The 22,763-nt window shown below is 43.6% G+C and overlaps 1 protein-coding gene and 1 pseudogene across 1 annotated transcript; both read left to right on the top strand.

The window, feature by feature from the left end:
- LOC123783166 (U6 spliceosomal RNA) lies at positions 1-131 on the top strand (annotated as a pseudogene).
- Positions 132-5,682: 5,551 nt separating this feature from the next.
- SAR1A (secretion associated Ras related GTPase 1A) lies at positions 5,683-21,042 on the top strand. The gene is made up of 7 exons (XM_045783448.2): positions 5,683-5,803; positions 10,519-10,592; positions 10,718-10,837; positions 11,272-11,337; positions 13,878-13,981; positions 16,807-16,938; positions 18,695-21,042. Exons 2-7 carry the CDS (start codon positions 10,535-10,537, stop codon positions 18,809-18,811), a joined length of 597 nt encoding a protein of 198 aa, XP_045639404.1. The 5' UTR covers positions 5,683-5,803; positions 10,519-10,534; the 3' UTR covers positions 18,812-21,042.
- Positions 21,043-22,763: the final 1,721 nt, after the last annotated feature.

Here is a 22,763-nt window from a genome sequence, read left to right on the forward strand (position 1 = left end):
ATGCTTGGTTCAGCAGCACATACACGAAAATGGGAACGGAAGGGAGGAGATTAGCATGGCCCCTGCACAAGCAAGACACGCAAATCCGTGAAAATGCTGGAGGCACCAAGTGAAATGTGTGTTAAATTTTTTTAGGAGCACCCAGCTGGCTCAGTCAGAGAAGCATGTGACTCTTGATCTCCGGTTATGAGTCTGAGCCCCATTTTGGGTGTAGGCATTACTTAAATAAAACTTAAAAAAAAATCTTTTAAATGTGGTTGATGGACACCTGGGTTACTTTCACCTCTTGACTACTGTTAATGATGCTCCTGTGAACATGGGTGTACACATACATCTCTTTGAGACCCTGCTTCCAATTCCTTGGGATAAATAACAAAGAAATGGAATTGCTAGATCAGATGGTAGTTCTATTTTCGACTTTGTGAGCAACCCCCGTTCTGTTTTCTACAGTGGCTGCACCATTTTACATTCCCACCAACAGTGCCCAAGGACTCCAATATCTCCACCCCTCGCCAACACTTTTCTGTTTTTGTTTCGTTTTTGAGTCTAGCCATCCTAACGGGCGAGGTGATGTCTTATATCAGCTCGATTTGCAATTATCTGATGATTAATGATGTTGGGCATCTTTTCATGTTTCTTGGCCATTTACAGATCTTTTCAAGCCCTTTGCCCATTTCTGTTTTCTTTTTGAGAGTGCTATATTTGATTGGAATGGAATATTATGTAACATCACTGATACAAAGATAAGGCATTATTCTTAATACAAACAGGACAAAAAAGGCTTGAAAATCTCCCTGAGCATTACAGTGTATATGCCTTGATCTAGTTTTTCGGGGAGTTGAAGGTAATTTCACTGAAGACCCAGGGAGCTCTGATTTGCCTTTTTTTCTGAGTCATCTTGAAAAGAGCGAGGGAAGGGGCATTTTTGCTTATTAGGTTCCTCAACTCTTACAAGGATATAACAAGGGACGAAGAAAGTAATATACTATTCAGAAGGACATGGAATTTATTTGGAATAAAAGTACAATAGGAAAAAATAGTTATCTTTTAGTGATTTTTCTGACTCCAAAACCCATCCAATTTTGGAAGGATTCCCTGTCCAGGGGGAAATCTAAGGTAAAACTTTTTTGTATAACTATAATGACCAAGCCAATTAGAACTCAGACATACAGAAATTTATAAAAACATATTTCAGGAAAGGACTTCAAGTTAGATACCCTTTCCCACTCCTTTGTAAGCTGGGGAATATTCAGTTTCTTTAAGAAGTAAATTTTTTTCTAATTGCCTCTAGATAATGTCAAAGGGGAAGCATTTGGAAATGTTAACACTTCATCTCCTCGAATTTTAAAATAGATTGCTTTTTGGGGTGCCTGGTTGGCTTAGTCAGTGAAGTGTCTGACTCTTGATTTCGGCTCAGGTCATGATCTCAGGGGCGTGAGAGTGAGCCCTGCATCCAGGCTTCGCCCTGAGCCCGCTTAAGATTCTCTCTCTCCCTCTCTCTTTGCCCCTCCCCCCAAATAAAAATAAAATTAAATAACATAAAATAAAATAGATTGCTTTTCAGGATGATTTTTCTTTTCTTTTCTTTTTTTTTTAAAGATTTTATTTATTTATCCGACAGAGATAGAGACAGCCAGCGAGAGAGGGAACACAGTCAGGGGGAGCGGGAGAGGAAGAAGCAGGCTCATAGCGGAGGAGCCTGATGTGGGGCTCGATCCCATAACGCCGGGATCACGCCCTGAGCCGAAGGCAGACGCTTAACCGCTGTGCCACCCAGGTGCCCTTCCTTCCTTCCTTCCTTCCTTCCTTCCTTCCTTCCTTCCTTCCTTCCTTCCTTCCTTCCTTCCTTCCTTCCTCCCTCTCTTTCCTCTCTTTCCCCTCTTTCTTTCTTCCTTCCTTCCTTCCTTCCTTCCTTTCTTTCTTTCTTTCTTTCTTTCTTTCTTTCTTTCTTTCTTTCTTTCTTTTTAAGATTTTATTTATTTATTTGACAGAGATAGACACAGCCAGCGAGAGAGGGAATACAAGCAGGGGGAGTGGGAGAGGAAGAAGCAGGCTCATAGCAGAGGAGCCTAATGTGGGGCTCGATCCCAGAACGCCGGGATCACACCCTGAGCCGAAGGCAGACGCTTAACCGCTGTGCCACCCAGGCGCCCCTTCAGGATGATTTTTCTAATCAACATTATATGAAATCCTCCAGATGACAAAGGTCAAATGTTTCTTTTTTTTTTTTCTTTTCTTAAGATCTGAACCAACTTTTAAGTATTGACACAGACGGTATTCCAGTTTTTACCACTGAGCAGAAAAGGATAATTAATTTTCACCATCTATGCCTTTTGGGATCCCCGGTCTCTCCTCTCCTTCACAGCCACATTTCTAATGGCATTGTCTAGGGTCACTGCCCCATCTCTTCCTCTCCTCGTCTCTTCTTAGGTCATTCCAGTCCAGCGCCCATCCCCATTACTCCCCAAAACTGCACTTATCAGGCTCGCCCACTACCTCCATGTTGACAATTCCAATAGATGCTGTGACGGTTTGTTTTATGCGTCAACTTGACCGGACTAAGGGATGCCCAGGTAGGTGGTAAAATATTTCTGGGTGTGTCTGTGCGGGTGTTTCTAGAAAAGATTAGCATTTGACTCAGTAGACTGAGTAAAGAGATCTGTCCTCACCAATGTGGGTGGGCATCACCCAATCCCCTGAGGATTCAAATGGGCCAAAAATGCAAAGGAAGGGCGAATTCTCTTTCTCTCTTCTTGAGCTGGGTCATCCACCTTTCCTACCCTCAGACATCAGAGCTCCTGTTCTAGGGCCTTCAGACTTCAGGGCAGACACCAGCAGCCCCGATTCTCCACTCCAAGGCCTTCGGGCTTGGCCTGAACCATACCACCAACTTTCCTGGTTCTCCAGCTTGCAGATGGCAGATCTGGGACATCCTGGCTTCCATAACATGTGAGCCAATTCCTCTAATAAATCTCCTCATATATGTGTGTGTGTACATATATATATATATATATATATATATATATATATATATATATATATATATACATACTACTGGTATGCAAAGTACTCACCCCAACATACAGCCATGACTGACACATGTTTTTCAATCTCCATTTTAGCTTCTGAGTCCTGTCTACCTAATAATATTGAGCGTGTGTAGGGGAGTAAGAATACAGTGGGGGAGAATTACATAAAATTCCTCTGTTTCTATTATTGGTTTATTATCCTAAAAGACCCATTTATATTTCTTTTCCTGTGAATTGTCTGGTCTTATTCTTTGCCTATCTTTCTAAAAAAATTTTTTTTTGAGATTTTATTTATTTTGGAGAGAGAGAGCATGCAAGCAGGGGGAGGGCAGATGGTGAGGGACAGGCAGAGAATTCCAGGCGAACTCGCACCAAGTACAGAGCCTGATGCAGGGCTTGATCCCGCGACCACAGATCTTGACCTAAGCCAAAGCCAAGAGTCAAACGCTCGACCTAGTGAGTGCCAAGGCACCCCTCCTTGCCTATCCTTCTAACAACAGTTAAGTCTTTTTCATATTAACCTTTCACTTGTGATGTGATTATGCATATTTTTTCCCAACTTTCTGTCTTTTGGGTTTATGGTGTCATCACTGTTACGTCAGCACTATTCTGTCATTTAAAACTTTCCCATTTTCCTGTAGTTGAATTTGTCAATCTTTTCTTTTTTTAGTTAGAAACTACAGGTTTACTTTCTTATTTTGACAAAGACATAACAGACAAAAAACAAAAATAAAAACCCAAACAAGCAGACATATCAATATAGAAAACCACGAAAAGAAAACACGTGGTTAGATGTTGGAAAGCAAGGCTGGGCTCAAGCAGCCTTCCAGTCAAATACAACTACAAGTTTTGCCTAAGTACTTAGGCAATATTTTTGCTTGTTTGTTTTTAAGTATGGCGCTTGAACTCATGACCCTGAGATTAAGACCTGAGTTGAGATCAAGAGTTGGATGCTTAACCAATGGCGCCACCCAGGTGCCCCTATGTTTTTTGGTTTTTTTGACTACCTATTGTCCCAACCCTTTTATTATTTATTGTTAAACACATAATTGAAACATTTATTGAAAACATACTCTGGAAAAATTGCTAACATGTACAACATCCCTCTTTCACTCCTTTAAGAGTTGGGTACGCTGTGGCCTGGGGTATCTGTCAACTTGCTCAAGGCTGCCCATTTGGTAAGGAGAGTGTGCAGCTCTCCTGATAATTTGCCTGTGTGCTCCTTCCTTCCTCTTGAGCCCCCCAAGCCATCCTTGTGATGTGGGACCCTCCCACCCCAACCTCTTGTAGCCAGCCTTCTATCCTCTGAGTATTACTGGAGTGGCCAGATGCCACTTCAATTTTATTTCTGCACATATTTGGGTCTATGTCTGTATTTTGTTCTAATTGGTTTGTTTGGCTTTTCCTGCACTAGTACCAAAGTGTTTTCTTTAACGATTTTATTTACTTAGAGAGAGAAAGAGAGAGAGGGCATGAGCAGGGGGAAGAGCAGAAGGACAAGCAGAAGGACAATCAGACTCCCTCCCTGCTGAGCGGGGAACCTGATGTGGGATTCAATCCCACGACCCTGGCATCATGACCTGAGCGGAAGGCAGACGCTAAACCACTGAACCACCCAGGTGCCCTCCCCAGAGTGTTTTAATTACTAAGGATCTATAATATATTCGAGTATCTGATAGTGCTAGTTCCCCCTCCTTGTTCTTTTTCAGAGCCCGTTTGTTCCCTGAAGAGTCTTATTTTTCCATTTGAATTTTAGGAAAAAACAGGGTAGTTTAAAACACACACACACGAACCTATTAATCCTATTAGTACTTTTATGGGAATTGTGTTAAATTTATAACTGTACTTAAGGAGGATCGAGATGTTTATGATACTGGGTCTTACTATCCAAAAACATCATTCATCTTATCGTTTGACTTAGTTTTCCTATCTGTAAAATTGGAGTAATAATACCAATCTCGTAGGGCTGCCTTCAGAATTAAATGAGAAAATGCTTGGGAAGGAAGAGCAGAAGCCAGCGTGCTGCTCTGCCACTTCCTAGCCTATGAACTTGGGCTTGGTTACTGGATTATTCTGAACCTCGGTTCTCTCATTTGCAAAAAGGGGATCATAACAGTATCTGCTTCATAAGGGCTGTAATCGAGGTAAAATACGAGGAGGCACGCATGCAAAGTACTCAGTGCAATCCCTGGAACGTAAGCCCTCAATGAACATTAGCCGTTCTTCCAAAACATAGGCTATGGTAGAGAACTGTGACTGAAAGCAAAGGCTTTCTGGGCTCCACCCCAGGTGGCCCCAGGTGGAAGGCTGTCGGGGCAACTCTTCTGTCCGAGAACGTACCTAGCCGTCTGCCGCCGCTCGCGATTTTGCCAGACCATCTGCGACGGCAGTCGGACTTGAAGCCGCGATCCTGAGCTGCTTTCTGGGTGCACCGCGAGCCTCCCGGCTCCCGCCCCGCCCCCGGAGCCGCGGCGCTGCCACGTCTCACGCGCCCGGCTCTCCGCACGGCAGGGAGCGGGGCCAAGTGCGGCCCGCCCCCAGGAACGCTCGGCGCGCCTGAGCCCCGCCCCTCCGCGGCCGAGTCGTCGGTAGGCGGCCCGGCGATTCGGAGCGCCGTGGCGCTCGAGGGGGCGGGGCAAGCACGCGCCCGGAAGTCCCGGGGGAGGGGGTGTTACGTATATCCGGCGAATAGCTGGCGGTCCGGGTGCTGCTGGGCTGTGTGCTCTGAGGGAGGGTCGAAGCTGCCCGCCGCCGCCGGAGGAGCCCCCTTGGCCGTGAGTCGGGGAGCTGCTGCGAGGGAAGGAGCCGAGGGCCCGGAGGGGCTGGGGCGGGCGGCGGGGAGGGTCGGGGTGGAGGCCGGCTCAGGCGGGCTTGCTGTGTGTGGGGGGGGAAGTGACACGCAGGCGGTTCTGTGGGGCCGCGGGGCTGGTTCTGGGTGGGGACGGGCCGACTTGGTCGGTCTCCTCGGTTCGTGACAGCACTTGGGGTATCGGGTCGATCTGCATTCCTTCGGGGGTCCCGCAGCTGCTGGGCGGGATCAGTTTTCTTGTTTGTACTGTGCGCTCAGGTTTGCGAAACGGTTTCACATCCCGTCTCGGATGAGCCTCACAGCCCTTGGTCGGGCGAGTGGGAGTCCTTGATGACTAACCTTGATTTGCAGCCTGGGGCATAATAAGGCTCGCTAGGCAGTGAATTGGCCAAGGCCCCGCCGATAGCAAGAGGAGCGTTCGAACCGGATCTCCTGACTCCCAGTGCAGTGCACACCCCCCTCCCCGACTTTCAGTTCAGTGTTATCGTCTGATGCCCTGGGTCGAGCTCCGTATTTTCTTCTTCCACCTTCCTCTTTTCCTCCCTCTCTTCAATGCGTGGAAAAATTCCTTGGTGTGCGTTTGGTATAGATCAGTGTTTTCTTCGTGATTCTAGCCTAGAGGCCAGGAGCGCACTTGTGAGGGTTGGCACTAAATTGTCTCTTAGTATTCTCCCTTGCTCTTGTCTATTCCTCCTTTTACCTCGATCCATCTGCTTAGGTCGTGACGGGGGACTGGTGGTGCTTTGCCTATGGGCTTGACCTTTGATATTTACCTTGCAGCTAAGCATAGTTTCTTAGCTAAAACCAGCAGCCCGCTAGCCCCGATCTGTCAGGAATGGTGTCTCAAAGTTGTAATGAGTATGCATAAGAAATAATGAGTGTGTATAGAGAGTCGTGCATACATTATTGGCTAGTGCTCCTTTTTTTTTTTTAATTTACTTCAGTCTGATATCAGTCCTGAAATTTGCAAATTTTATTTTGGGGTACATTGGCAATACTTTTGTGATAGTTAGTTCTTAATTTGTGGTAGTTTAGAGTTCTTAAATTCTAGAGTACGCTGATTTGCCACAAGATGCCATAAGGTGGTAGAGTGGATCAAGGATAGGAAATAAATAGAATGCTAGTTATTAAAATACCATTCAAAAGGTGTGGTAAGTTGTAAGGAAGAAAACTTTAGAAGATTATCATCTGTTTAGCTGGTGGGTTAAGGAAGTTTTATGTTTCTTTAAAAGCAGTTTTGTGATTTGGAACTGAATTTTATGCAATATTAACCGGAAGAGCTTTGGCTTTGGCGTTTAAAAAGAAAGGTTTAAGTTTTGGCACTGAGACTTTTTAGCTGAGCATTTTTGGTTAAGTCAGCTGACCTAGGAGTGTCAGCATCCTTGTTTTGTTTTTGAAAGCTAAGGGCTCCTGTCCAGTAGGATTTCTGTGAGGTTGAAATGGGGTGTATGTGCAGGCACTGTATAAAATGTAAAACTACTTGTTAGGGGTACAAAACCTAAGAGCTCAAGGATGGAGGAGCCATCAAAGCCATTTCCTTAATTTTGGGTAGCAATACAGTGCAACACTTTGGGTCCGATAGTGGTTTTTATTATTTTTTTAACATCACCTGAAGAGTTTCTTCGAGCACTTTTTCATAGATCATTTTGGAGGAATGTCAGGGAAAGATAAATTTTTAAAGCAGGAATGTCAAGGGAAGATAAATTGGAAAATCAAACTAATTCAGTTACCATGAAAAATTCCTTAATGAGGGGTTTTCCCATTGTCACCTTTGGAGAATTCATTGAGTTTGGAAGAATTCTAAAATGATGTGGTAAACTTCACAAAGAGTATATAAAAGTATTGACTGCAACTCTGTGTAGTACAAATAAATATGGAACAATGGCTTTTAAAGGAGCGATCAGAGTGGGAGAGATCTTAAAGAAAGGTTCTCTGTAAAGGTGAGCCTCACTTCTCCAAATTGTAGACTGAGAAAAGTAGGGAAAGATGACTGGTTTAGGGGAATTGCAGAGAAGAGGCACATTGTTCTTTTACTTAACTCAGTGGAAATTTAAAACAGGAGCTTTGTAAAGTGTATTTAAGTCATTAAACTTCTTAAAGTGCCGACTGAGTTACCAGACAAATTATTTAACATGCTAATTTTCATCTCTGCCAATATATATAGCTGCCCCCCCATTGATATATTTTAAGATTTTATTTATTTGTTTGAAAGAGAGAGAGCACAAGCAGGGGGAGGGGGAGAGGGAGAAACAGACTCTGCTGAGCAGGGAGCCCCATGCGGGGCTCAATCCCAGGATCCCAGGATTATGACCCAAGCTGAAGGCAGACGCTTAACCCACTGAGCCACCCAAGCACCCCTGCCAAAATATATTTTAATGTTACTGAAAAGGGCAAAAAAAAACCCCATAGTCAGTATTTTTTTTATAAAAGCTTTTACCTTAGCCTCTACTCTCACCCAAACTCCCAAGCCTCATTTGGCCTTCCATGTTAAGAGCCATAGAAAATAAGCATTAAGCAGTCCCTAAAGTTTATAGGTCAGGCCTGATTTTCTTTTTTTTAAGACAATTTTTTTTTTTAAGATTTTATTTATTTGACAGAGAGAGAGCCAGCGAGAGAGGGAACACAAGCAGGGGGAGTGGGAGAGGGAGAAGCAGGCTCCCAGCGGAGGAGCCTGATGCGGGGCTCGATCCCATAACGCTGGGATCACACCCTGAGCCGAAGGCAGACGCTTAACGACTGAGCCACCCAGGCGCCCCAGGCCTGATTTTTTTTTAAAGATTTTATTTAATTGAGAGAGAGAGAGTGCACACAAGCAGGGGGGGATCCCAGGACACTGGAGTCATGACCTGAGCCGAAGGCAGACACAACCAACTGAGCCGCCCAGGCCTGATTAAAAAAACCCAAAAACCTCAGTCACTGGACAGAAAAAAGAAATAAATACACACACACACACACACACACACACACACACACACACACACTTCAGTTTATTTAGTTATTTATTTAAGTAGTCTCTACCCTTAATGTGGGGCTCAAAATCATGATCCCAAGATCAAGAGGTACAAGTTCCTCTGACTGAGCCAGCCAGGAGCCCCCAAATTAACATTTATTGCCTCGACTTTTCAACTTCTCTATCTAGCATTCTTTGAATGAAGAATATAGGTAGGTTTTTGTGGATAACCCTGTTAAGGTCACTAGTAAAAGTAACAAAAGTAAACTTTTTTTTTTTTAAGATTTTTTATTTATTTATTTGACAGACAGAGACAGCCAGCGAGAGAGGGAACACAGGCAGGGGGAGTGGGAGAGGAAGAAGCAGACTCCCAGCGGAGGAGCCTGACGTGGGGCTTGATCTCAGAACCCTGGGATCAGGTCCTGAGCCGAAGGCAGACGCTTAACGACTGAGCCACCCAGGCGCCCCAACAAAAGTAAACTTTTGTTTACTTTTTTAAAAAAACAAAAGTTCATGAAGGTTGTATTTGATAGCAGTTGGTCACATCCAGTGTAGCCTTGTGTTCACATGCTCTTGCTGATGGAGAGGAGTGAAAGTGGGGAGTCTTTCTTTTTTTTTCACCAAATCTGAAATATTGAGGCAAAAGTTCAGTGACCAGAAAATGCTGAACCTGAGAAACTTCGACTCCACCACTGGCTTTAGATCTTACCTTCTTAACTTCTTTCAGAGGTCCTCTTGCTCCTTACCAGTGTATGTAGACCTTTCAGTAGCTTTGGGTCATCTTTTGTTTGTCCAGGCTTATGGAAAACAGTAGGAAAAGTGGTCTTAATATTAGTACTAATTAGGGTGTGTACTTGGCTAGGAACCTATTTCTATGCCCTGAACAAGTATTCTTGTTTTAAGAAAATCCCTATTTGTAAAATGGGTTAGGTCTTGGTTACTCAGATTATGAAAAGATTCTCTTATTCCTTCATGGCTCCCCGAAATAGTGATATCCTCTCTTTTTATAGGTTGAGACACAATCTGCAAGGGGGGTTATATAAATACTGTTTAGGAAACAGCATTGGTGGGGCACCTGCGTGGTGCAGTCAGTTAAGGTTCTGACTCTTGGTTCAGCTCAGGGTCAGAGCAGGCTCCCTGCTCGGTGGGGAGTCTGCTTGAGATCTCTCTCTCCCTCTGCCCATCCCCCCCCTTGAGCTCTCCTTTCTCAAATAAATAAATAGATCTTTAAAAAAAAAGATAATAGTCATTGGTAAGTGGGGCAGGGCAGATTATGTCAGCCATTAGGATTTCGGTGACTGTTTTTTAGAGCTGTTTACAAGGAAGGGTTAATATGCTTTTCATTGTTATCTTCTGCTTAGTGTATTGATGTGACAGTTTGATCTAGATTATTGATGGGACTGATTTCCTAGAGGTTTTGCTAACTGGTGGACAGCAGTGGTATATCTAGGGAATGTGAATGAGCAGGCGCCTGGAGGAGAGAGTTACACGGTGAAAGAGGAAAGTAGATCCTTAACTCCTAGTCCTTGGAGTATCATGGATTGAAAACCGATAGAAAACCAGGAGTTTGTGCAGATCTGAGGACCCCAGAGACTTCTCTCCAGGGTGCAAAATCCTTTATTTTCTATGTCGGAAAGCATGGGACAGTAAACACGCATCAGGGCTGCAGAATAAGAGAACTGTGCTAGCATTCAGAAAGCTAATGTTTGCTGCTTTCATATTTTATACAGGTAGTAAGCATTAATAATGTCTTTCATCTTTGAGTGGATCTACAATGGCTTCAGCAGTGTGCTCCAGTTCCTAGGTAAAGCCATTTCCTTGAAATATATCATAGGTTTCAAACTTTGTACAGTTCCTCCAACAATCTAGATACAAATAGCCTTTGGTAAGTAGAAAGCAAAATTATGTTAAGTTTTTTTTCTTTTTTAGGACTGTACAAGAAATCTGGAAAACTTGTATTTTTGGGTTTGGACAATGCAGGCAAAACCACTCTTCTACACATGCTCAAAGATGATCGATTGGGCCAGCATGTTCCAACATTACATCCGAGTAGGTTTGAAAATACCAGGTGACCTTTTGATATTTGAAGGTCAATGTCATGGTTTGAGGGCGAATCCCCAGTTGACTCATTTCTTATATTAACTGAGGTCCCAAAAGACAGCTCACTTGAAAAAAATTCCCTGTAGGACACTCAGGGCACGTACCCCTAAATCTAACCCTCTGGGACTATGTCAGTATCTGTTCTCACTAGTTCTGTAAGGGGACACATCTCCCATATTTACTTCTGAGAAGCAGCAGACATTTTGGAGAAAAAGAAACTTGGCTTTTTAGAATAATTTAAGAATGTTTTCACCCTTGTATCCTTTTCTTTCCAAGCTAAAAGCTTCATTAAGTTTTGCATTTGTATTGGCTTACAGTGCTGGGAGCTGGGCCTTGTTGGATGGAGGAGTTTATGTCTTTTTTCTGTTTTGACAATTTTTCAGCATCAGAAGAGCTGACAATTGCTGGAATGACGTTTACAACTTTCGATCTTGGTGGGCATGAGCAAGGTAAGAGACGATTCAGTGGAAGAGTAGAATTGACTTATGGTTCTTTTTATACCCTCTTTTTTTTTTTTTAAGCAGTGTGACATTTTTACCTTTTAAATTGTGATTAAATTATGATTGAAATCTTATTACTTGAAATTGTTCTTAAGTATTTTCAAACTTGTCAAAAGTTGCATAAATACAGAGAACTCCGCTCCTTTATACCTTTTGCCCCAATTTATTAGTCTCTATGTAAAACCTATTAATATTTCTCAAACCTAGGAAGTTTTATTTTTATCTACTCTGCAGTGTATATTTCTCTTTTTGTCAGTTGTCTCCATAATTGGCTTGATAGCATTTTCCCCTTGAACAAGAGCTAGTACAATATCAAATTTAATCATGTCTCTCTTATATTCTTTATTCAGTGGAATGTAAGTGTGTAGAAAATTGTTATTATTTGAAAGTAATTTCAAATTTGTCAAAAGTTGCAAAAATAATACAGTGATATACTTGTGACCATTCTGATCTATTTTGTATACTCCGTTCATGTGGGGTGGTTGGGAGAACGTTTTCCTCTACCTTGTCGTTCTCATAGTACCTTCTGCCTTACACAGGCCATGTCCACATGGTTCCTTGATTCCTATCACGTATCTTGTGTGGGTTTTGGGGCTGTATAGAATGGGACATCTTTTTCTGAGGACACTTACTTTACATTTGGCAAGACTAGGCTTAGGAGTAAAACATCTAAGATGTGGGAATAAATGTTCTGCAGAGTTGAAAAAATAAGCTATTGAAATTTTGTCAGGTTTATTCATTTGTTCTTAAATTGAGTTGAGAGGTCTACTTTTAGAGCATTCATTATGTTAGGTAATAATATAGCTTTTGAAAAGTATAGTTAAAAGATTAGAATATTGGTAATTTTAATTTTTTAGCCAAGTAATTTTAACCAGAAATCTAAGGAGTGATCCGAATGACTTTGTAGTTGGTGATCTCATGAACATGTCATCACATTTATTTTAGTCACTTAGTGTTTCTGTCCCGTAAAATCGTATGTAGTATGGTCACAATCACGTGAAATACCTGTACAGAAAAAAAAGATTAAACGAACATATACGAAAACATTAGCAGTAGGTGTGTTTCAGGGGAGGATTACAGATGATCTTTTACCTTTTTTTCTCTAATGAGCTTGTATCGTTTCATTTGGGTAGTAATGGATATATGGTGGCTTTGCTGCTGCTTTCAAAAGGATTTGTAACTGCTCACAAATTTAAATTCAGAGATAATACAGTTGTAAGAACTGAACTGAGACCGGATGGAGAATGCAGGAAAGATGTTTTTAGATCCTTAAACTGAGACTTAATGTGCTCTTTGCTGTGATAAATTTAGCTTTCAGGTTTTGATAGATTATGAAGGGGGGGAACGTGTTACATGTAGTTTTGTTTTGTTTGAGGAAAATTTATTTAACAATTACTTTATCATAACTTAGTCACCATTTTATAGAAGTTACTAAAATGGTATATATTTGGAGATTTCCTTTTAAAAAAAAAAAACTTAAAAATTTTAACTTCTGTAAGTAGGTCCGGCTCAGGGTACCTGGCTGGTTCAGTCAGAAAAGCATGCGACTCTTGATCCCAGGGTTGTGAGTTGGAGCCCCACGTTGGGTGTAGAGATTACTTCAAAAGAAAAAAAAAGTTCAGGCTCCCTGTAACAAATTGAGTACACACTCAAAATATGAATATGGAAGGTGAAATGTGGAAGTTCCCCAGCCTCTCCTTCCCTGTCTCACTCTTCAGAGGTAACCATTATTAACTCTGATGTAGAGATGCTTTGTTATTCATCCCTGTGAAAGTACTAGAAGTGAATGGCTTAGAAATTATAATACAATGAGAGCATTGCTTCCCAAACCATTATCCCTTCATGTCATAGACAAACAAAACAAATAAAATTTATAAGGCCTCCTGGGTTAAATATGGGAGACTCAGCTAATTGCCTGGGAACCTCAACCACCCGTCAGGCCCCATCTCCTGAGGATGGACGGAGCAGGTGAGTGTGTCAGTACACGTACACAGTGGTTAGTTAGGAACTAACCTGGGGCTGATGGTCTGTGGACAGTTAATTTGCATCCTGATGAATTTGACTTTGAGGGTGAAGTAGGTCATTTAACTGAGTCAAAGTGACCTGGTGTCAGACAGTAGGGAGTGGTGGAAACTTTGCTAAATGGAAGAGCGCAGACTTCATTTGAAGGGATAGCCACCACCCAGTTCCAGCTGGTTAGTAACTGGTGGGTAGGTATGTGTGGGATTGCCAGATGTTGCAGTTTTTCCAAAAATCAGGCAAAAAACCTTGATTTTTTTTAATTTGAAAAAATCAGATTCAATTCATGGACCATCCGTGTATACCCTTTGTTCTGATTTAATCCTGGTTAGGACTTGGAGAATGGAGTTGAATGCTATTGAAACCAAGCCAAGGTCTGCCCATTTTAGGGCAAAAAAAATAGATATATTTCAAAATACCCTTTTTTTTTTTTTTTTAAATTAATGCAACTACGAACTTTTGTCTTTTAGCACGTCGGGTTTGGAAAAATTACCTCCCCGCAATTAATGGGATTGTCTTTCTGGTGGACTGTGCAGATCACCCTCGCCTCATGGAATCCAAAGTTGAGCTAAATGTACGATTTTCTTTTTTCTTTTTTTGGCCTCTGTGTCTGTTAAGGAATCCAGGTCAGTAGTGTCAATACTTTTGCATTCCAGTTACCATGTGATGAAAGTCCTAGTTACAGGAAGAAAGTGTTTTAAAATCTAAGACCTTGCTTTTCAGTGTCTTGAGGAAACTCAGCTTGAACTCAAGGAAGTTAACTTTGTATCTGTCATAGGGTGACAGTGCCCAGTTTGCTCACCCACTCCCCAGGGTGTGCCTGTTGCCCTGGCGCAGTGAACGCCTTTTACCTTCACATACCACATACGGTCCCTGCGTCTGAAGCGTCGGCAGAGTGGCCTTAAGAGGGAGATTAAAGGACCTTTATGTATTTGAATCTGGGCTCGCACTCTGTGCCTGCCCACCCGTGCACTGAATGACTCCGCAGACCTTAACGGTCTGTTCTTAGTCTTCAGTCTGGGGCACGGGCAGCATTTGATGCTGTCAGGTTCTCTCCTTTCTCCTTTCTCAACCTTGCATTTCCTTGGCCTCACAGTTCTTGTGATGTCGCCTTTGGTAGCCGCTCCTCGGTCACCCTGCAGCTTTATGTGCAGCACAGCACAGAAAGTCTTTCCTGATCTTTCCTCTTTTTATTTCTCCAGCTGCTTTTCTTTTTATTGCCTACCTTGAACTATATTCCAGACATGGAGAACAACTTGTCCTTCCTTCAGTAGGCACAAGCGGCTGTCCCTGCCCGGCTTTCTCATCTGACCCCCACCCACTTTCGCTGGTAAATTAAAAAAATGTCCTTTAAGAGTGGCGCCTGGGTGGCTCAGTTGGTTAAGCGTCTGCCTTTGGCTCAGGTCTCACGATCCCGGGGTCCTGGGATTGAGTCCCACATCGGGCTTCCTGCTCAGTGGGGAGTTTGTTTCTCCCTCTCCCTCTGCTGTTCTCTCTCTCCCTGTCAAATAAATAAATAAAATCTTAAAAAAAAGTGCCCTTTAAGAGATCCCAGAGTTCAGCCAAGACCTCTTTTAGGAAGCTTTCCCGGACCTCTTAGGCTTAGACTTGCCACCTTATCAATGTCCGTGGTCTTTACTGGTTTTCTTGTCTCTTCATCAGCTTGTGAACTTAGAAGGGACCGAGTTTTGTTTCTTTGTGAAATCCTTGCACCTAGCAAAGCATCAGACATATGGTAGGCATCTGGTTAGTATTTAATCAGTAAATGACCTCCTTACTCTGATTTTGTCTAACATTTTGCGGAACCTAAGATTGTCAGAAGTATGTTCCCTGTTATCCCTTCAGCTCTGCTCTCCTCTCCATGCTTTTCCTGTCAGTGGGCACTGGATTCCCAGGCTTGAAATCTGTGCCAGCTCAGGCCCCTCTGTCTGGCTTATCATCTAGACATCAGTCTCTTCACCTCTTTCTCCACAGCGCCTGCTGCACTATTCCTTGGACGCTGCCATCTTAGGCTCGCTCGCTGTCCCTTATCTGAGCACACATACTTTGTGTGGATTCATTGTGTTTTCTTACACGGATTCTTTTTTTTTTTTCTTTTAAAGATTTTATTTATTTGAGGGGCGCCTGGGTGGCTCAGTCGTTAAGCGTCTGCCTTTGGCTCAGGTCATGATCCCAGGGTCCTGGGATTGAGCCCCGCATCGGGCTACCTGCTCAGCGGGAAGCCTGCTTCTCCCTCTCCCGCTCCCCCTGCTGGTGTTCCCTCTCTCGCTGTGTCTCTCTCTGTCCAATAAATAAATAAAATCTTTAAAAAAAAACAAAAGATTTTATTTATTAGAGAGAGCGCATGAGTGGGGGTGGGAGGGGCAGAGGGAGAGGGGAAGGAGGCTTCCCGCTGACCCGGGAGTTCCACATGGGACTCCATCCCAGGACCCTGAGATCATGACCTGAGCCGAAGGCAGACACTTAACAGACTGAGACACCCAGGCGCCCCTCTCCACACAGATTCTATCTGGTAATTTCTGGATTTGGGGTCTTCAGGTCTGTTGCTGCTGACTTCTCGGACCGGCACCGTAATGTTGATCATGCCTTCCTATTCTGTGTACTGTGGGTCAGCATACAAACCAGGCCGTTCTCCACGTGGCTTTCTGAATGCTTTTTCTACTGTAAAGCCATTGCTTTTATTCTTCCTTCTCCTTTCCACCTATCCAGATCCTGCCCTCTTTCAGAGCTTAGTTGGGTTCCTCCACTTTGCTAAGACTTTCCTTAAGTCCACCATTTTCCCTGCCATTTGATTTCAATGAATGTCTTAGTATTTATACCGTCCCTCTTCATTGTGACACTTAATCATCCGCTTGCCTTGCTTTGTTGACAGATGTATGAACCTTGAGTGAGGATTTCTTAAAGCCAGGGATATGTCTTACCTTTCTTTTTGTATCCCTCTCAGTGCCTGAGATAGTGCTTTGCACACATTGGGCACTCAGCGTGTACTCGGGGACTTCCTGTAGCCGTCTTCGAGGCTCTGTAGCCAGCGCATGGAGTCTTCTAGGAGGGTGCTCAGTGGTACCCTGAGCATGGTCTGTGGCTGAGTCATTTCTCTCAGAGTTAAGGTTGGGCAGTTCTGCTGCCTTGTGAATAGACACAGCCTTGAGCTGCGATTGTTTTGAGGCTGTTGGGGGATTTTTACCTAATGTCAAGGTAATTTTCAAGGGCTTCTTACCTAATGTGAAGAGTGTTGTATAATGTGAAGATTAGTAGTTCATCGTTCAGGTATAAAGATGATCAGATTTTCTCTTTACATTTGATACTTTGTAGACAAGTGAAAATCCGGGTGGTTTTCATGATCTGATGGGCATTTACAGATAGATTCCTTACCTCGATCTTCTTTTATGCTGTCTTTAGGCTCTAATGACTGATGAGACAATATCCAATGTGCCAATCCTTATCTTGGGTAACAAGATTGACAGGACAGACGCGATCAGTGAAGAAAAACTCCGTGAGATATTTGGGCTTTATGGACAGACCACAGGAAAGGTAAGAGAAAAATCTTCAGGGGCCATGTTATTAAGGAAACACACAGCTTTTGAGACATTCATGTTTTGCTACCTAGATTTTGCTTGTCTTTCAAAAGTTGAACTGGGCCTAGGGTTGGTTTTACCCTAGGTGATTTGCAGTCACTCTGAAGGCAGGAGCCTGTTCTTTCACTGTTTTCTGAGGAGATTTTCCTCAGGTATGTGAGGACGAAGAAATCAGTAGGAGAGGTAGACTTACCGATTTAAGAATTTTTGACTCTCTTTCAAATCTAATTGAGAGAAATCTTTTTTGAAGGAGGCCTGCTTACCAGAAATCAGTTTTGTTTTTGACTGGACATTTCAGGTTATAAAGAAGAGTGATCCTTCATGATCACTTTCCAAGCACCGAAACCCAGGCTCTGGATTATCCTCAGTGTTGCTTGCTGAGAGAGGTAGGACTGCGGTCCCCGTTTTGAAGAGAGGAAAATCTGAGAGTGATTTGTTCCTATCTATGCCGCAAGTCAGTGATGAAACCGGGAATAGAACCTGGGTCTCCCAGATCAGTAGGTTATGCTATCTCCAGTTGGAAGGAGAACTTTATTGTAGAAGTGCTTGTGAGAGAGAAAATCTAGATCAGCTGTAGTTAAGCAGGAATTCTGGTTTTTTCAGCTTGGAGTGTTGGCATATTCAGCTTTAAAAATTTCCCTTTTCTGGGATCTCTGATAACCTGACTTTTTTTTACATGGTTTCTTATTTCTTAGTCTTACTTCTTTGTTGTTATCTAGTTTTTTCTAGAAACACTTGCTTTAATTTAGTTTCTCCTCTTCTGCATGGTGTTACACATACATGAATTCTTAATTTCCTTGATATAACCTGTTTTTTGCGTAGATTTCTGAATGCTTGTGCAAATGAGAATGTCCTTTTTTTTTTTTTTTTTAAGAGTTTATTTGAGAGAGAGTGCACTCGCACAGCGTGACAGAAAGAGCACAAGTGAGGGGAGGGGCAGAGGGAGAGGGAGAAACAGACTACCCGCTGAGCGGCAAGTCCCACTCGGGGCTCGATCTCAGGACCCTGATATCATGACCTGAGCTAAAGGCAGATGTTTAATCGACTGAGTCACCCAGGCGTCCCTCTTTCGTTCGTTCTTTCTTTCTTCCTTCCTTCCTTCCTTCCTTCCTTCCTTCCTTCCTTCCTTCCTTCCTTCCTTCCTTTCTTTCTCTCTCTTTCTCTCTTCTCTTTTCTTTTCTTTCTTGTATTTGAGAGAAAGAGGGAACATGTGTGGAGGAGGGAAGGGCAGAGGGGGAGAGACTCTCAAGCCAACTCCCTGCTGAGTGAGGAGCCCTCTATGGGGCTCAGTCTCACAACCCTGAGCTCATGACCTAAGCTGAAACCAGGAGTTGGATGCTTCACCGATTGAGCCACCCAGGCGCCCTGAGAATGTCCTTATTTCCAGAGTCTTGGACTTCTCTCCATCAAAGAGCATGCTGGTTCTGTGGGTCCTAGTGGCCTTTTTCTTGGTTAGCTGCCATAACTTTCCAGATGCTGGTGTGTTCAAAGTAAAGGCTCTTTACAAAGAGAGTCTGCAGATAGACCTGCGATTTTGGCCTGAAAGCGTGAAGCTCTGGGGAATTCGTCTGTGTGGCCTTGACCGCATTTCTGTGGTCTTAATTCCTACTTTCACTTGCTTTCGAGGAATGGAGGGAGTGATTTGTGATCCCCCTTTCAAGCTTTTCCACCCCGGGGATGCTAACAGACCTTCTTGGCCCTGCCTGCCCTAGGGGAACGTGACCCTGAAGGAGCTGAACGCCCGCCCCATGGAAGTGTTCATGTGCAGCGTGCTCAAGAGGCAAGGCTACGGCGAGGGCTTCCGCTGGCTTTCCCAGTATATTGACTGATGTTCGGACAGGGGAAATAAAAGAGTTCTACTTCTCTGGACTGATCCTATTCACAGCTTCCTCATGAACTTTTCTAATAGAACAAGGAAAGCTCTTCAACCGTGTCTGGCGTTGAGAAGCCAAGAGTCTCTGTCAGCTCTCTCATCGCCCAGTGGTGACATGTGCTCTTCTCCACACTGTCGGGAGGTTACGCTGCCCCATGTGCTGGTGCAGGTCAGCATCCCGGGACTTGGAAGCTGGCAGGATTTGCTGGGTAAAGCTGTGTGCCATCGTGGGGCACCGGAAAAGAAAAACACGTCTCACCACTGTGGTTGATTTCAAAAGAAAGTGATTCTATTTTTTAAAGGAAGTGTTAATGTAACTGGTGTCCCTCCTAACTTTTTGAGTTCAAAATTTACTTGGTCCAGAGTTTTCTGTTCTTTTTTTTTTGTCTAGTGAATGGCATTTAGCTTCTTTATAAAATTATGCGCGGAAGCGTGTTGGAGGCCAGAGCTCAGTCAGGTGAACTTACTCCTGTTGAGTTAGCAGGCTAGTAAGAGAAGCTCCCCCGCTCTCTGACTGCCTGGTAGTTCGTGGTGCCACCTTGTGCACGGAGGGGCAGAGAGGGCAGCGCCCGGCCCGGTGGTGGCGGCAGCTTTCCACGGTGGGTCAGTCCTCAGCGTGGTGCGCGGGGCAGGTGGTTGCGTCACTGTGGAGGAGTTCATTATGGAGTGGGTCTTTTATTATTTTTGCTTACAAAGCTACAAATTTCAGCCAGTCTTTGCATTTATACTGTTGTAAAACTTTCTCTCCATAGCACCTTTTTCATTTTCAGTTACAAAAACATGACTTTTGCCTCATGAAAGAGAACATCCCGTGTTGGCCCGTAGCGCAGCCGTGCGCCGGTACTGCACGGCTTCTAGGGGAGACTTTCCTGATAGGTGAGTCCGCACGGGACAGTTAACAGCCGAAGGGCTTTTAATTCTGTGAGTTGAGAACTTAAAAGTCTGGCGTTTGTAGCGCTTGTTTGGATCCAGGAAAGGTTTATTTAGTGCGCTTGAAAGTTCTCATTTGCAGGATTGGGTCTCTTTACGGGACTGTTCATGGTTCATGAGCTCTTTTTATCAGTTACCTTTTTTTTTTTTTGGTATGAAATTGCCTTTCTCCGTTCCAGAAATGAGCTGGGGAGACTCTAATGTGAGAACTCCGTGTGGCGGCGTCCTTGTCGGGCCGCAGCCCGCGTCAGGAAGAGCCCGGTGTGAGAGCCCCGGCTCGCCCAGCAGTGTGATGCGCACCATTTTCGTAGCGTTCCTTTTTCTTAGTGCCACACATGAAATGGGATTTCCATGATCTTAACCAATATTAGACCCTTTCTTAAAATGGGTGGAGATCTTCATTTTTCTTTAATGAGAGATTAGAAGTAGTTTCCTCAAAACTGAAAATTGTGACAATGATGCAGAGGTTTGAACTAAATTCAGTGGAATCCTTTCGTCTAATGTGAGGGTAGAGAGTGTGGATAACATGTTCCAGGGGGGGTGAGAGTGTTACTCTAATGGATTTCTCATTGTCAGTCGTCAGGACTGACTTATTAGGAAAGCATCCTTTCCCACTGCCGGTACCGCATGCAGGGGCTCAGTAAACTGTAAATCTGGGAAGAGCATGCCTTTCCTCTGTTAGCATGCATGGCTGGAGTAAAACAACATGTTGGTTTGGAAAGGGATGAAAGCCTTAAGTGAACACATCTAGCTAATGGAGAATGAACTCGATAGTTAACTTGCATACTTTCAATTTCCTTTGGCTAAAGGCAGCCCATACTTCTTTATCCAGAGACTTGAGAAGTATGAGTGCAGTGCTAGTTTTCTTGTTTTTTTTTTTCGTGTTTTCCTCTTTGTCCCTGATCACTTCGTAGCAAGCTAGGAAACTCTGGATGCTACACAGCTCAGCTCTTTGTGAAAGTGGTTTATTTTGGCCACTGGAGAAAGAGGGGATTGAAAAATCAGCTGGCATCTATTTCTTGCTCCACAGAAAACACTGTTCCTATAAAAAGATAGTAAAAGAAGCTGCTCTGAGGAGCTTGGCTCTTAACGGTGAGGAGCAGAGCTTTGTGTGGGAACTCCCATGAATTGAGACTTTTCATTCTGTTTTATCAGAGTGCATATATGTCCTATTTCAGGAAAAGTTTAAACAGTCATTTACAAAAGAAAGTCAATCTGTATCCTAAGCATTTTAATAAAAAGTTAAAACAAACTTGCTATCTTGTGCCATTTGTTTTTTCATTTATTTGTGTTGGTTTGGTCTGAGTTTGAACATATCCTGACATTTGTTGTGGGTGTGGCAGGGGTGGGGAAGCAAAAGTTGTTTCCTACTTTGGGGAAGAAATATTTACAAAGGATAAGAGAGACAAGTTTTGCTACCAGGAGAAAAAAAAGGCTAGGCCAATTCACACATTTCATTCAAAGTAATAAATTCAGTACCATTCGAGAGGCTTCGAATATGTGGTGATCCCAGGATTGGTGGTGTGCCTTTTTTTTTTTTTTTTAAGATTATTTATTTACTTACTTGATAGCGAGAGAGGGAACACAAGCAGGGGGAGTGGGAGAGGGAGAAGCAGGCTTCCCACTGAGCCGGGAGCCCGATGCGGGGCTTGATCCCATGACTCTGGGGTCATGACCTGAGCCAAAGGCAGACGCTTAATGACTGAGCCACCCAGGCACCCCGGTGGTGTACTTTTTAACAAAATCTCATATTAACATGCTGGCAAGGACTGGGTCCAGTTTAGCTGTTTATCACTCATCATTTTGTACAAAATTGGAGAGCTTCAGTTGACTGCTACATTTGGTAAAACAGGGAAAGGAATGAAATGTGTGCTTGTGCATTTACCAGGTTTCTGGAAGCCTTGTTTTTAGAAAACCCAAATGAGATTCTAAACCTAGAGTAATGGGACAAATGGAATGGGAAGCAAAATGCAACAGGTCCTTTTTGACCTGTATTAAAAGTGTCAGAGGCATCCTGTGATTGAAAGTAACGTCCCTGTTACTAAAATGATGCCATGGGTTCTATGTTTAGATATAATGTCTGTGTCGTTTGAGTTAGAGGGAACACGAGAAGTACAGACTGAGCCAATGAGCCCGGCACTCAAGGGGTCTCACCTTGACTGTTGGCTGTGACTTGGGACTCCTTCATGTGCTGTAAACAGAAAAACGTGACGCATAATGGTTCATGCTGGCGATTTGAGCGTCATTAAGGGAGAATCATGGGACTCTAGAGAGAAAAACTCTTAATTGCTAGGAAGTTGGGATAATTAGATTTTCCTGTGATCGAGTCATCTTGTGTCACAGAACCAAAAGAAGACAGTGCCTGCTATGGAACATTTCAGCCCCACCTCTACTACGATCGGTCGTCATTTAACTTTCTCAAAGGTTTGTGTCACTGGGGGCATTGCAGGCATTACGCAGCGTTGTGCTGGGGATACGCCACCAGCAGCATTAGTTTTATTCGGAAATCGAGGCAGAAAGGTTATGTAATTTAAGTAGTAATTGAATAGTTTGTGTTCATGCTGACATATCTGCACTACAATAATCTGGGCTGCTGCCTGTTTTAGTACGGCCTGGGGGGGAGAATGCTGTCCTGTGACATATAAAATTCATATTTCAGCGTCCATAAGGAAGGTTTCACCGCACTCAGACAGCCGTTCCTTTACCTTTTGCCTGCTACCGCTGCAGGCTTGGGTATTTGAGAGAGAGTATGGCCTGCCAAACCCGAACCGCTGACGCTCTGGCCCTTTTTGGAAAAAGTGGCCCCTAAAAAGTGGCCCCTGACCTAGAGCAGTCTAAATGTTACGTGAGATGTGCACACTGCAAAGTATAGGGTTGTGTAATTGAAAATTTTGACTTCAGTTGCTGATCATTATCGTTTTAAAGGGCAATTTTATTTTGCGCAAACCCAGTTTTTAGTTTTGTCTTGGGCTCTGGCA

Source organism: Ursus americanus, chromosome 6 (assembly GCF_024610735.1).
Source record: "Ursus americanus isolate L20-20 chromosome 6, mUrsAme1.1.p, whole genome shotgun sequence".
In the NCBI taxonomy this organism is placed as follows: domain Eukaryota; kingdom Metazoa; phylum Chordata; class Mammalia; order Carnivora; family Ursidae; genus Ursus; species Ursus americanus.